The 15795-nt window shown below is 54.7% G+C and overlaps 1 protein-coding gene across 5 annotated transcripts in view; it reads right to left on the bottom strand.

The window, feature by feature from the left end:
- The window catches only part of SH3PXD2A (SH3 and PX domains 2A), a 243415-nt gene that overhangs the window by 23883 nt on the left and 203737 nt on the right, over window positions 1-15795 (bottom strand). For 3 of the 5 annotated variants that reach the window (XM_043475517.1, XM_043475518.1, XM_043475520.1), the window contains 2 exons: window positions 4359-4472; window positions 663-746 (listed from right to left, as the gene is read on the bottom strand). In XM_043475517.1, coding sequence (XP_043331452.1) covers window positions 663-746; window positions 4359-4472 — 198 coding nt within the window. The remainder of the gene's footprint in view (window positions 1-662; window positions 747-4358; window positions 4473-15795) is intronic. The other 2 variants (XM_043475519.1, XM_043475521.1) reach the window with 1 other exon arrangement.

Here is a 15795-nt window from a genome sequence, read left to right as displayed (position 1 = left end):
GTGTGGCAGGCCAGGGGCCTCCCTGGAATCATCTTGACAAGGCTCAAGTCCCAAAGGCCAGGGCTGGGGTGCAAGAGCCCCTGGCTGGACCTGCCTCACCGTTAGAGCTGGCGGGGGCTGTGCGCTTAGACCTGCTGGGTCTAGACTTTGCTCCCTTCCAGTTTCCCTGGAACTGGAGGACTGAGGAGGTGGGGAGTGGCTCCACCTCCTTCCTAGTCTGTCCCTAAATCACTGCCAGGACAACTTTGGTCAAGGAACACCCTCCTTAGAGGAAGGAGGCAGGGAACAGCCGGGGGTGAGGGCACGGACCAGGCAGAGACTCAGACACACTCAGTTCTCTTAATCTGCGGTTTCAGGACCAACATGGCACTTCTCAGAGTCCAGCTCCCCCATGACCCTATATAAGTCCCATGACCCTGCCCCCAGAATGCTGGCCAAAGCCAGGGCCATCCCCAGTGTCACCCCAATTCCCAAGCAGCCCCTGCATCCTCCCAGGCCCCTCCCTGCCAGCTAGAGTAGCTAAGAGGACAGTCTGGCTGGTGAATCTAGGTGAGGAGGCCACGGGGCAGAGAGGAGCAGAGTCCAGAGAAGGAGGAGAAGCATTAGTGAGAGAGAGAGAGAGGCAGCAGCTGGGGCTGAGCAGAAGCTAGCTCCACGGTCACCTCGGCTGTGCTGCCTGTTGACCATCCCGCCCAGCGTCCACCGGCGATCCAGGCGCCGCAGATGGGCCTTGCGTCTCTTGGACACTGGTGTGGGAGATGGCGATGGAGCACACGGCCGACGGGCACCGGCGGAGAGAATGGAGATGAGGATGAGATGGGATGGGTGGGGAAGGGGTGCAGGGAGGGGAGGTGTGCACACCTAGGTCTTCACACGCCTGGACCAAGCCCCAGTGGCACAGACAGGGCTAGATGGGCGCAGAACTGACCGGTGACATCGCTGGCAGGTGGCAAATAACCCAACCAAAGCCAAACTGTGTGGGTTATGCCCCTGAGCCTGGGAGGGGCTAAGACTTAAGAACCCCAGCACCTGAGAAAGGACGAGGCTCCATGGCTCCAGCCCAGTGCAAGGATGACCCTCGGAGGCAGCCCCGGAGGAATACATGCCTCCCACGGTCCCTGGGCATTGATGGCTCCCAGGAGCATATGCCCCCGCCTCCACCAGAGCTCCTATCAATCTCCCATCCCCATCCACTCACTCAGCAAGTCCTGCTTGTGAACCTGCCACCATGAGCCAGGCACCGCGTGCAGAAGGATAAATGTGTCCAGGTGGAGACCTGGGGTCCCTTCCCCAGGGGACTTACAATTCTCACCATCCTGGGTTGCATTTGTCTTTCTTTTTCAGTAATCCCCAGTGGGTCAAATCTGCTGAGGGCTAAATCTCCACATCTCTGCATCCCCAGGGCTCGGCAGGGGACTGACCCCTCTGAAACGTTGCTGAGTGAAGCACGACACGGGAGGATGCCACAGGCCTGGGTGTGTTCCTGCCCCACACGCTGCCCACTGAATTTCAGACAGTCGGGGACCCTGCCTCCCAGCCGCTCACTGCTGCACACCCCTCCTGTCCACACAGGTCCTCTGGCTGCTGTGGGCCAGCTCCACATGCCCCCTTGCCTTCCTAGGGGACACCAGGTGGGTCAACTCCCCCCTCCCAACCCCAGGCAGGCTGCCCGGGTCTGGGGGAGGAAGGCTGGCAGCTAAGAATCAAACTGTCCAGACACACCCTGCCACAACCCATCCAGGCCACCTGGGAAGTACTTGTTTTTCCAGAGGCAGGAGAGTGGCCTGTTTGACCTGCGTCCTGGAAGCGGGAGGCCTGAGGGATGGATTCAGTCCAGGCTGCACTGCCCGCTTACTATGTCACCGTGGCAGGCCGCCAGCCCTCTGTAAGCCTCTGTTTCCTCATCTGTCTTTGGGGTTGACACCATCCGCCCTGGTGTGAAGTGAGACAAGGACTGAGTGGGCACAGTGGAAGAGAGATGAGGTCTTATGTGAGGTCACACTGGGAAGAACCCCAACAGCTGACCTCCCAGGGTATGTCCACCTGGTTTGTCTGTGGGCAGAGGAGCTTCCCTCAGCTAGTGCCCAGCCTTGGGCCACCTTAGCAATAAGTAATGTTTACCCAGTTTAAACCAGGTGCCAAGACCATCTCACAAAGACCCCAGGTAGTCGGCACTCTGCCCACTCTAGAAATGGGAGGCCAGAGGCACAAGCATGGAATGTGAGCTGTTAGGGAAGCTCTGATGGGATGAAGGGGTCCAATTTCTATCTGCAGGACTCAGGGGATCTATAATGGGGTGGCAACAGGGCTGGGGTAGAGATGGCCTGAGAAGGGACCAGGGTGGTGGGAACAGTGTAGAGACTGGTAGACACACCACAGATGCTGGGCCTTGGACTGGGGGACTGAACCTTGAGCCCTTCCGTAGAGCTGGGGGTAGATGCCCACAATGTCATGATGGAATTCACAGCTGCCCAAATGTTGCCGGGTTACTGGCACACAGATCCTATCAAAGCGTGCAGCAGAACCTATTATCAGAAGGTTCGCCTTGAGCATACATGTGTGCGCGTACACACACACACTCACACATACCCTCTGAATGCGGAACCTGCGCTGGCTGCCTGGTTCTTATTCCATCAAGGTCAGAAGTCTTTACAACCCGCTATTGCTTGTTCTGTGCAGAGCACCCAATCTCTCTTCAAACCAGCTAGGCATCAGTGCCCACGCAACCTCTCAGGCTCTTTCCTGCCCACTGGTGTCCTGGTCCTCCAGCATCTCCCAGCATCTCCACTCTGGCTCTCTTGCCATCACCTTTTCAGGAGGGGCTCCAATTCCATACATACTCTCTCCCAGAATCTCTCATAAGCAAAATGCATCACAGAGAGGCATTCAGCATGGTGGGAAGACCACCAGCAGGGGAGGCTGACCAGGGGCTCAAGCCTTATGAGGACGGACATGTATCTAGACCTCCTGAAGCCTCAGTTCCTGCATCGGGAAAATGGAGATGGTGACAGAGCCCTCCCCAACCTGGTCCCCAGTTAAAAGTACCAGGGCAGACACCTAGGAGTGAGTGAGGCCTCAGGTCACTCTAGGGATGGTTACCTCTGAAAAGCCCTGGGATGACCCCCAGGATGTGGAACTGGATAGGAGGTGAGGCCTAGTGACTATAGACAAAACAGACCAGACCCAACTCAGGGGCTGTGACTCTGCACCACTGCAGTGATGAGATGGAGGAGAGGCTCAGTCCCAGGGCTCGGGGACCAGCCAGGAAGGACAGAGCACCTGGACTGAACATGACGGCCCTGCCCGACGGGGCCAGGAACCTGTCACCAGGCAGGTATGCACTGCAGGGGCTGTGGCCCTGATCAAGGGACTGAAACGCAGCGCTTACAGGGGAGGAAGGGCAGGGCTCCAACTGCCCAGTAACCGACATTCGGGGGAAGGATGAATAAGGAGCTGGCGCTGGGCGGGCTGCTTATTTTGGCCTGGGCAGTGTGGAGTGGGGGTGGGGAGGGGCAGGCCAGGAGGTGGCCTGAGCCCTGGGCGGCAGGCATCCATCCCCCTGGCTCTCAGAGGTGCCCAACTGGACGATCCTCACTGACCGTTAGGGCAAGCCTTCCTGCTGCCAGAACAAGGGAGGTTTGGAAGTCACCAGGAGCAGGCAGGCTTGCTGGGCTCTGGCAGCCTGCTCTGGGGAATACCCAAGTCCACTGGACAGGCTGAGTAGGCCAGTGCTGGCTGCGGGGGAGGGGCGGGTTCTTGGAAACGCAACAGAGAAAACCCCAGAAAAACCTCTTGAGGCCAGAACGAATCAGGGAGGCTGACGGTGCAAGAGTTGAAGCCACCCCTGGGTTCCAGCAACACAGAGAAACGACTCCCCCAGCTGCCCACCATGTCCGCAGCCTGGGCTGGGCTAACAGGTGCCCGAAGGGGCGGCCTCCGAGCAGACTGTGAACAGCAGAAGTGGCATGCACAAGGCCCCTTTGGGGTCGTCCCTGCCACAGAGAGTACAGTGCAAAGGTGGATCTCGGTAGGGACCCCCAGAGGAATCTAGGGCTTCTGCAGGGAGAGGGAGCTGTAGGGGATGAGCCCTAAGACTGTTCCTCCCAGTCTCTGACCCAAAGTTATCAAAACCTGAGACCCAGACCCCAGGATAATCTCCAGTCTAGTTTGAGTCCCATGTAGGACCAGCGAGGACAGATCTGGATAGGAGGTGAGCTTGTGGGCTGGCCCCAGGGAGATGGGCTCCCAGGGGAAGTATGGAGACCATGACCCAGTCTTTTTAGAGTTTCTGATGGTCTTAGGGAGAAGGGTGGGAAAGCTGTATCATCACCCCGCCCCTTGAACCTGCAGGCCCTTACCATCTCCAGTCTTGGAGGTGTTGATATCTGAGTCGTCCCGAGTACCATTCTGGGCCTCCAGGTAGGTGGCAGGGACCCAGCCCTGCTCCTCAGAGGTGCTCACGAACCACCAGCCTGCAGCAGGGACAAGAGAGAGCGCAGCCATGAGAGTCAGCGGATGGCCGAGGTGGGGAGGGGGCCAGGACGAGGGGGAAGGAGCAGCGAGGAGGGCAGAGCACAGAGCCACATGGCCCCGGGCACCAGCAAACGCCTGGCCCACATCTAGCCTCCTGGAGCCCAGGTTCCTGGCTGAGGAAGGAGAGACCAACACAGTCCCTGAGAAGAGGGGACCTGATCGACTGCAATCCACCCACACAAACGTGTGATACATCTGAGAATGAAATGGACACAAATGTGTGATACATCTGAAAATGAAATGGACACAACGATATGCCCAACACACGAAAGTTACCTTGCGGGAAAGGTCAAGGGGGCTCCAGCCAAACACAGAGACCATGTAGGGTTTTTCAAGCCCTCTAGGATCACTGGTGTGACCTGGAGTTTGACCATTTTCTCTGGTTTAATGTAACCTGGGGGTAAAAAGGCCTCACAAATATGTTCCAATGGTCATTGCTCCCACTTGCGGGTCAGTGGTAATTTCACATTGGTGCTACTCACAGCTGCCTTCAGTGTGTTGACGACTCCATCACGGTAAGTGGGCAATGCACTCTCGACTGACCCTTGACGGTCATGGCCAAGTGAGAGCAGTACATTCGTTTTGTCTCCCGATTGTTGGCTCATTCATTCATCACTCAGACAAAAGCTGAGTCAAATACTCCAAACTCTGAAGCCGTGGCACTCCACTGTCTTCTGTTCCTTCCTAGAAGGTACTTTTCACAGGAGCCCGTCTCTGCCCGCCTCCCTTTCTGATTCTTTCCTGCCTCCAAAGCCATTTGGCACCGATGCTCTTTTCTGTCCGTGACAGAGCTCACTCACCATTTCCAAATCTGGACTGCAACCTGTCAAGAGACCCCAGGGCTCCTTCCTGGGCAGTACACTGAGGCCCCAACACTGCCCACAGCAGTGAGCAGCTGCCCAAGGAGGGGGCACATAGGGACCTTCAGGCTCTCCCAGCTGGGCTTAGCACTGGGAGGTGGAGAAGGCTGCCTGGGGGCTGCTGTGACAACAATGGAGAGGGGCAGAGGACAACGGTCCCACCCCTGCACAGGATCTCACACCCAGGGTCATCACCTAGGTCTTCAACTTCCAATGCTCTGGGTCACTGGGCTGGGATAGCACACAGCCTGTGGTCTAGTCTTGAAGGCCCACTGCACCCCACCCTTTCCAAGAAATTCCACAACACTCTGCATGCCGCTCTGCAAACCTTATGAACTGCCATGACATCTGTATGATACTGTAACATCAGATACAGTCCTTGTATGTTTGTCCACACCCACAGAATGTCCAGCACTGAGAATGGACCCTAAATAAAACTAGGGACTCTGGGTGATTAGGATGTGTCCATGTAGGTCATCAGTTGTACCAAATGGACCACTGTGGTGGGGGATGTTGACGACAGGGCAGGCTGCTTGCGTGTGGGGGGGACAGGTGTATATGGGACCCCTCCCACTCAATTTTCCTTGACTTAAACTGCTCTAAAAACAAAAACAAAGCCTTAAAAAAAAGGAAAAGAAAAAGTTTCAGACAAGGGTCTGGACTTCTGAGGCCCAGCCCTTAGCTGGGTCACTGCCCCAGGGGACTCAGGGTGGAAGCCTTCATTCTCTCTCTCTGCCAGATTCAGGTCAATTCCCTCATCCCTCACCCAAGGGGGATGGGTGCGGGCCATGTGCACACTCCGGGCCTACCCACCCAGGCAGCACTGCCATCCTCCCTAGAGCCCTGGCGATAGCCGCATGGCTGCTTGGGAGGCTGTGGCTGAGAGACCCCAAAGCAGCCAGAAGGCATGGACTTGCAGGGGTCTCTGCCTGGGGTGGCTTCTCCCCTTCTCTCAGGCTGTGGGGGAACTTTCAGGAATCCCAACTGTCCCTGCCGATAGGCCCCAAGACCAGTGTTCTTCCCCAGAGTCTGACTCGAGGTCACAGAGCTGCCCACCTCACAGACGTTCCCGCCCTATGGCTCTGCCTCCTTGACCACAGGAGTGGGTGCATCTGGCCAACTGTGTTCTGACGGGCCTGTCACCTCCCCAGACACCGTAACAGTTCACAGGCTTCTCCAGGAACGGATGTGGGTGCTCTGGCGACCTGAACCCTAAGTCCCACATTAATCAGGAATTTCAGGGGTGTGGGGAAGAGATGTCCTGAAAGTTAAGTCAATAAAGCAAAACCAGGCAATGGAGAAAGTCAGTCCCGATGACCATCACTTGATCCTGGGGCACAGAGGTGCTAAAGCTAGGCCGCCCTGGTGGACGTTCTCATTACAGTGAGCCAGCGACCTTCCTGTGCCGTTCAATTGAGCCAGAGCAGGTTTCACACACACCCTTAGTCAGCAGGGTTCATCCAGAAAGTCCGCCATCACAACTCAAGTTTGGAGAACAAAACCCAAGTCCGCTGGGCGCCTGCCACCACAGACCTCAGTGGGGAAGGATGGAGACCTCCGAGTCACTCTTGATAAGCGGTCCCTCCCCAACCAAACTCCCCCTCACAGGATAACCTCCAAGAGCCCAGAAGAACAGTCATCACAGTCCTCAACTTGGAGTCATTTAGGGAGGGTCTGGAAGGCTGAGGCTCTCACATGCCTGCCCAGGTCCAGGTCCAATGACAGAAGTTCATAGGCTTTGGTCACCACACCCTCCAGTCCCTCCTCAAACTGTGTCCAGGGAGCTGAAAGACCAGTTCCAGCCCCCAGAGCCAAGCCAAGTCCCAGTAGGCTCAGGTAGTGCCCTGGAGGCCTAGCCTCAAAGGGAAGCCCTTCTTCCCAGGACTCCCCAGGATGGGCTCGGGGATCTTATGGTCATCAGACAGAACAGGGAATGTGTCTGGAGGAACAAAAGAGCTTGGATATGTGTGTCTCCCTGAGGATTTGCTGAGATCTCTCCATGCCCAGCCCCGCCCCCCAGCCTCTTTTTCTATACCAAGGTGTGTCCATTGCCCACTCCACCCTCTAAAACAACCTACTTGCTGTCTCAGTGGCAGCATAGTCCCTCCTTTTCTGTGTGAACCCATGACTTCCGAGGAAAGCAAGGAACTTTGCAGTCTCCTGGATGGCTGGGCTGACTCTCTTCTAAGCTTTCTCTCTATTTAAGGAATCTGGGCCCCAAAGGCATCCTCAGCAGAGGTGAAGGAGGCAAGCTCCTCCATGGGCACCAGGAAGACTTGTGCGGGTTCCTCCATCAGTCTCATCCGAGTTTGTCTGTGTTCTCACCTGTGAGTCTTCGAGCCTGCTGACCTCCTGCTGTCCCCTCTCCCAACCTCCCCCCATGGCAATTTCCAGACCAAGGCCCCGTGTGGACTTTTCTCATTGACTCCAAGGGCTTTATAATCCCAGGATTTAGACTGCTTTTCTACTGGTGGCAGTTTCCCCTCCTGCCTAACTTCACCCTTTGAGAACCTTCCATGTACTTTCAGCTCCCTCTCTTCCCCCCAGGAGGCAGGAATCTGGGATGGAGGGATGGATCTGAACTTGTCTGTGTAGACTATCTCCCCAGGGTGGGGCAGAGCTGGCCTGCCTCCTACTTCTGCCTGGCATAGGCCTGGCACTCAGGGCAAGCTGGGCAGGGATTTGCTGAGGGGCTGAGCATGTGGCTGAGGCGCCCAGTGGGCAGGAAGGTGTGATGGTCTGTGCCTCACACTGCTGGGTACCCCTGGGATGTGCCAGGGCTATCTGAGTCCTTTCGACCTCAAAGCCTCTCCAGTACCCCAGGTTTCTGTGGAGCCTGGGCCACACCACTGGCAGACCGTGATCATCTCACCTCAGGGCAGCAACTTAAGAGTCTTATCCGCCTGCTGCACCCCAGACTTGGGGCTGAGCCTCTCATCTTCCTCACAGCTCGGAGGTCCTTCCAACCTGACCTGAGAATACCCCAGCCCCGACACATGCAGAGCTGGGCTGTGTGGCTCTGAGTCCCAGGTCCCTCCCACAGAAGGCCCTGCAGAGAAGAGCCGCCACTGGACAGGCTCAGTCACCGCCCACGAAGCAGAGATGGACAGGCTGTCACCACCCAGGCAGGCATTGGCTGAATATGGGCTGGGGTGCCCACCCAGCTCTACACAGACCCACCAGGAGCCCTGGCACGAGTCACACAGTTGGGCCTGTGGGGGCGGCTCCTTGGGCCTGCGCCCACCAATGGCTCCTGGCAGGCCTCTCCCAGACGCTGGCAGCTGCAACCGGGGCCCCTGACCAAAGTCACTGTGTCTTCACCAAGGAGCAGTTAGAGCCTGAGCCACCCTGGGTGCAGCCCAGCTGGCCAAGAGGGCTCAGGTGTCAGCCAGCCCGCGGGCATCTCCGGCTCCCCTCTAGTGCACACCATGTTCTCGCTCCTGCAGAGGCGCACAGTGGGAGGCAGGCTATGTCCACATACGCATGCATGGGTGGGGACCTGTGTGCATGGAAGAGAGGTGTGTCTATACATGTATCACGTGATGATTATAGCCAGGTGCTGAGAAGAGCATGCCGTGTCAGGAGCTAACATTACACACGTCACTTGATTTAATCTTCAAGGACCCTGTGAAATAACTTACTGTCGTCACTATCCCCACTTTACAGATGTGGAAACTGAGGCAGAAGAGATCACCACCAGGAGGAGGCAGAGTTGGACTCAAAACCAGGCCCTCCAGCTTCAGGACCCATACTCTTCACCACCGCAGAAGCGGGTCAGGTGCACCTCTGTGCCGTGCACGCAGGTAGAGGTGACTCCTTGACAACGAGGATCCCTGAACACGGATTCTTTACATATGTGCTGCCTGTGAGTCTGTCCACATCGCTGAGTGTGTGCTTTATGTGCATACACCATGAGTAGCGTCTCAGGTTTGAGTGTCTATATCTATACGTGAGGACCCTCTGGGGATAGAGGGTAATAACTGGGAGTCTGGAGTCAGAAAGACTCAAATTCAGCTGGAGTGCCTTATACTGAGATGCTCCCCAGTCGGGGCAAGAGAGGACTACCACGTCCACTCTTTTGAATGGGAAACCGTGAAGTGATGTCCAGGAGCCCTGAGAGAGACGCACTCAGATGCTGGATGTTCAGGAGAAGGCTTTCTCCTGGGGACCCCAGGCTAAGTCCCCAGGCTGGGGCAGCCCTTTCTGGGGTCCCCAGGTTAAGACCCCAGGCTGGGACAATCATCTGGAAGAATCCTGAACTGGCCAAGCCCCCAAGCACTGCCTTACCCTGGCCTCTCCTTCTGTGAGGGCCACGTGTCTACAGTGCCAGAGAAGAATGGATTTCAGCCAAGCCGGCCTACAGGCCAGAGCCCAGCCCTCTCCGGGAGACAAAGGCCCAGAGAGAACAGCAATGTCACCTGTCACAGCAGCCAACCTGCTCGGTAGGACTCACTGAAGCCCACTTCACCATGGCCAGGAGTGGAGGACGAGAGAAGGCAGAGCCCGGCAGGTCTGGCCAGCACCTCCAGCTCAGGGCGGGGCAGGGAGTCCTCGGCCCACATAGGAGAAAGCTCAGGTCCAGAAGTCAGTCTCTCCCTCTGTCCAGGCTAAGCATAATCTTTAGCTGTTTGGCCAATTTCAAAGCCCTTTCAAACAGACTCTAATTGAGGCTTCCCAGGGCTGGCACTGGGGAAGGGATGGTAGGGCGGGGGGCAGCAAGAAACTGAGAGTCGACAGATTCTCTCTCTCATGAACCACACACATACACACACATGAGTCAGAGATGCAGACAGACAGAGGGAAGGGATGGGAGGACCTGGGTGAGGGGCTGGGCGAGGGACGGGGGCTTCAGCCTCTCTAGAAGAGACCTGAGCCTGTCCAAGGGGAGGCAGGAAGTGGCGGGCACCCCCAGGCCACTGCTGTCCCCAGGGTGACCAGGCCACAATGGTCTCCTTAATGAGAGTGGATAATGAGCTCATTAGGGCCAGAGGAGGCCAGCTGCACACAATTAGGACATTAATAAAGCCTTCTGAGGTCACTCACAGCTCAGCCTGGGACAAAACAGCTGGTGGGGGTGGGGGGGCCCTGCTCCCTTCCTCTCCCTCTGAAACTCCCGTGTGTCCTTCAAGGTGTGGTCCTCCATGAGGTCTCCCCACCCTTCCTGTCCTGCTCACCCAAGGACTCAGTCCACAGGCACCTCTTATAGCCCCTCTTCCAAGACAGACCTCAGTTTGAATCCTGGCTTCACCACATGCTCACTGGTGACCCGGAACAGGTCTGACCTCCTTGAGCCTTGTCATACCAGGGCAGTATGAGCCACCCAGAGGGATGCCTGGCATCCTGTGTTGCCCTTGGTATATCAGGGACACGTGGTACACTCAACAACCAGCCTTTACTGAGCACCTGGCATATGCTAGGCCCTATTCCAGGCACAGGGATGCTGCAGAGAACAACCTCACTCGGGATGCCCCTGCATGGCACCCAGGATGGGTGCAAACACACCCTGCACACTGGTGCTGTGGCCAGTGAGGGGGCTGGGCTGCCTCCCACCCGCCCTGGGTGCCCACTCGGAAGGTAGCGGGCAAGATGAGACAGGTGGGCAGAGTCTGGAACACAGAAGCTTTTAGGTGACCTCTGAGCCTTGCCTTTCCCTTCCCTCCAGGTCCTTCATGTGGTCTAACCCACAGCTGGCATCTGTGGAGTGCTGCTGCATGCCAGGCCCTCTCGGAGGGTTTCCGCGTCCACAGCAGGAGGGAGGTGATGGAGCTAGCAGCAGAGGCACAGTCCAGGCCTCACACACCTGCCTCCATTCTCTGTGTACGCCTTGCCTCGGGCTCTGGCCCCCTCGTGAGACTGAAATGTCCGGGCACTCTCCTATTCTTTCCTTGGAGCAGTTTGGAGAAGAGGAGGAGGAATTTGGGGGTACTTGGTGGTAGATGGAGGGAGATGCTGAGGAGGAAGGGGGCTGAAGGGGGCCTGGCCAGGCACATGTCACCAGCCCTGCCCACCTGGCCACACTACACCTGGCACAAGGCTGAGCCCTAAGGGACCACTTCTGCCCTGCTGCCCTTCCCATGACCTTGGGGCAGAACTGAGCCTTCTACCTGAGAGCGAGCAGAGATGTGGGAAATGCAGGCCATCCGTGGCATGATGCTGTGCCTTTAAGAACAACGAAAGGCAGCCACCCTGGGCCAGGCCTCCCCTGGTCAGAAAGCTCTGTCACTGCGGCCTGTTGCCAAGACACACTCCAGCTCTCAGCACGTGGCCTCCGCGGTCCAAAGCAAACAGGAATGGGTGGGAGCCCTCCCCCTCCAAGTCCCTCCCAGTGTACCCCCATAGCCCCTGCCTTCCTACCTGACCTATTCTTCTCATCCCGCCTCTGACACCCACCCCCCTCTCTGTTGCCTATGGTCTCCCCCTCCCCCAAAGGGGGCTCTCAGGCCATGAGGGCCCCAGAACCTTCCCTGGGCGCCTGAGGCCTGAATTCCAAGACCATTAGCACAGCCTGCTACGTCACTGTTTGGAAGGCTCTGTGGAGTCCGTGGCAAGAAGACAGCGAGAGCTGGGCCACTGCCACCCCACCCCCAACCTGCTCCAGCCTGCCCACCCCTCTGGATGGGCCCAAAAGCCCAGCACTGGGTTCAGGCAGGCCCAGGAGGTGCACTCTAAAATGACAGGTAGAGAAGAACCACAGCTCTAAGCAAGGGCTCTAGAATGAGGTTGCCTGGGTTCCGATCCCAGCTCCGCTGTTTACTAGCAACCACCTCAATTTCCTCATCTGTAAAATGGACCTATAGTACACTTACATCTCACTGTGTTGGTGGATGAATAAAGCTACAAAAAGTGTTCAGGACAGTGCTGGGTTCCTAGCAAGATGCACTGAAGAGCTATTACTAAAGTTTAGGTGCACACTGTGGTGAATTTTAAAGAACCAAGACCTCAATGATTGGTGTCATGGTGGGCAGGCAGGCAGGTGGTCTTAGGTGTCTGGAGTCTCATGGGGAGAGAGAGCCTCTTGGTGTCACTAGCATTTGGCCTTAACCTTAGAAAGTCTCTACTGAAGGTCTCGTTCTGTGCTTGGCATGGGTTGGGGGCAGGGAGGGGGACGAAGGCTGCCCCATGCCATAGATAACAGTGCTGGCCGATGCATCATTTGAAGAAACTGTAGATACCACAGAGGTTATATCCAGAGAGGATCTGACGGCTTACTGGTTACACCCACTGGGAACCTGCACCATTGGATGTTTTAATCAGTCACAGTACAAAGACAGAGGCTGTGTTGGCCGCACCGTCTCATTTAGTAAAAGTGGTGCCAGGATCAGGAGCCAAAACAGAGCTCAACAGATGGTAATGACAGGTCAAATCTGACAAGATGAAAAGTATTATAGTAAGTGGAGAGACAAAAGGACATGGCTTAGAACAGCGGTCTTAGAATTCGCTGTCTAAACTTTCTGGAGTACATGGGGGCATTATTCATAATTATGCCAAATACTAGGTGCCAACTGGGAGTGTCTCGGGCACTTGGGTTGTATGGGTCCCCCTACTTGGCAGCGAGGATGAGAAGGGTCCTGGAGTTTGGGATAGGGTGGACAGTAAGCCTGTGAAACCTTAGGCTGCACTAGGATTAGGAAGCACCTGGACTGGGTGACTTACCCAGATGCCTGGTTTACAAGCAGTCCAGGATCGGTCCTCAGGCCTGACTCCTAGCACAGCATCCCCTTGGCTCAGTTTAAAAATGACTCTTTGTCACTACCTTTGCAGAAAGAGGCCAACACCGCCTGCTTTTTCCATTAGATCTCCTAAATCTCCATCTGACAGATGAACCAGGAAACCAGTCCTTTCATCCGTTTCTCCTCCATTCTGTCGGTCTCCACTAAGCAGACCCAGCTCTCAGCAGAGTCCTGAGCATGGCTTCCCCCACCTCTTGCCACACCCTGAGGAGGGGGCTAACAGGTAGATTTCTGCCTCTGTCTCTAGGTAGCCTCTCCCTCACCCTCTCAGAGCCCACCCAGCTGACAGAGTTATCTGGCACAAGATCTCATCTGAGGTCTTTGCCAGGAGAGAGTGACTTTGGATCAGCATTTCTCAAACCTCAGATATTTCCACACCACTGGCTGACTTTGGCCATATCCTAGAACTGCGTATACTGTGGTTCACATAGTAAATATATATTTAAAACAGTTCCTCCCTCTTTTTTTAACTTCAAGAAAATAATTTGTTTAGGAAACTTCAGATTGCCACCATGAATAAACAATTAGGACCACTGGTCCCAACCATGAAATTACAGAGAACAAAACAAGAGAGTAAATTTGAGCTGTGCTGTGACTGAAGAGGCCACATCTAGAGACTGCTTCCTTTTTGTTACAGAAGGAGATTTATTAGAGAGAGTCAGAGCTGACCATCAAGCTGAGGTAAATCAGGCTTGTCAGAGAAACAAAACAAGACAAGATGAAGGATTTTTTTTTTCCGCCATGTGTTGTGGAACATACTGCCTCTCTGTGCCAGCTAAAAGCATCCCATGTACCATGGTGTTGTGTGGGTGACATTTCTAAGAAAAAGACTTGGGGCTAGAATGATACTTGGTCATCCAAAATGTCTGATGAAAGACAATGAAGTGTCCTCATTAGTGAGATGAGGATATTAAGTAGCATGGATTTACCAGGGTTGTGCTGGGGAATCAAAAAGAAAGGAATAGGGGCCACCTAGCAATATGTCTGCTGTGTGTATGTGTATATCCAGCTTGGAGAAAAAAGCTGACAGAACCCTCTGTATCTGTTACACCAGTCATTTGAAATATAAGGCGTTGATCTTATTCTTTTAACTAGTTTACTCCAAGACGAAGTATACATGAGTGAGTTTGTATATTTTCCCCCTTTTCTCTCTTGGCTAAAAACAGAGGCTTCTTGGTCCCAGAATTGAGCTGGTTTCAACTAAAAGCCTTAGACGGACAACCATATCCTCCCTTCTAGCTGAGTTCAGCCCCTCTTGAACTGGTGCAAAAAATAAAAGCAGGGGCAATTTCAACTTTAAAGACCATGTCCATAAACAAGACAAACCCACTCCGCAATTTGTCTAGGGCATCCCTCCCTCCAAACCCTGCTTCTTTAATTTCTGGGGAATTTTAAATAGAGGTCTTACAAAAACCCGCACCGCCTGACGTCAACAGCTCTCTGACAACGTGGATTCTTCCACGCGGTGTGGGGAGCAGCCGCCACGAATGCTGATACTTTTCCAGGCTTCTTTCCCAGTTGGAATTTGGGAGCCACTGGTGTCTCCCTAGGAGATTGGGAGAAGAAAGGTACCGGGGAGTGTCCTGCCTGGGGACCTGTACCTGTGTTCCCCAAACCTTGGGCATTACAGAGCAGCAGTGCATGTGTCTCAGTCACACAGTTGTGTCCGACTCTTTGCCTGCCAGGCTTCTCTGTCCATGGGTTTTCCTGGCAAGAACACTGGAGTGGGTAGCCTTTTCCTTCTCCAGGGGATCTTCCTGACCCAGGGATAGAATCTTTCTCTCCTGCATTGCAGGTGGATTCTTTTATTGCTGAGCCATGAGGGAAGCCCTGTAGAGCAGTAGGCATGCAATTAAACAATCTGAATAACCCCTGTGCCACTGTTTTTTTTTTTTTAAACAAACAAAAAATGTTTCCAAAAACCATTTACTTATATTACACTAAATGGAAAGCTTGTATCCCTTGGCACAGATAGAACATAGCTGAAAAAATACAATGAAACAACAATGCTATGGATTTCCAGCAAGATAGTAAGCCACAATCTAGCCAACACACAGACTGGGGCTAGAATTTCCCTTGGTCAAACAAATAGCATCAGCAAGTTTCAGCCACACAGAAGCCCCACATGGAAACTTTCTTCAATGTGGAGTGAAATAATTGAAAGGAAATAACCTTCTCCTGATGGGATTCAATGCCATTTAATGCTGGGCCTGTCACTCACTTATAGGACCCACTCTCTGGGAAGCACTGATCTTAAAGAAGGAGGCTTGGGTTAAGGATTTGCAGCCCCCTGATTTATATCCAAGCTCAGCCACTAGCAAGCTTTGTGGTCTTGTGCAAGTCACTCAGTTTCCTCTTCTGAAATACAGAAACAAAGGCCTCTGCCCCACTTAGCCTTGCATAGCTATGCTGTGGAAGAGATGGGGAAAATGCTTTGAAAAGTCTCTGGATTGTAGGTGGATGGGGGTGGAGGGGGTCATTATTCTGAGCAGGTTGAGGAACTTGATGGACTCCTAACTTCCTCCTGCCCTCCACTCCCAGATGCAATTCACTGCCCAGACTGGATGGTGGCCCATCCCTGTCTGTTAGAGAAAAGAATAGGAAAATGCCACTTGACAATATTCTTGCACAGTAAACTTTCCCAATAGCCATGTGGAATTCAAAATATTATC

The sequence above is a fragment of the Cervus canadensis genome, chromosome 8 (genome assembly GCF_019320065.1).
Source record: "Cervus canadensis isolate Bull #8, Minnesota chromosome 8, ASM1932006v1, whole genome shotgun sequence".
Lineage (NCBI taxonomy): Eukaryota > Metazoa > Chordata > Mammalia > Artiodactyla > Cervidae > Cervus > Cervus canadensis.
Note: the sequence above shows the minus strand (reverse complement) of the source record. Positions and strands in the feature narration are given on the sequence as shown.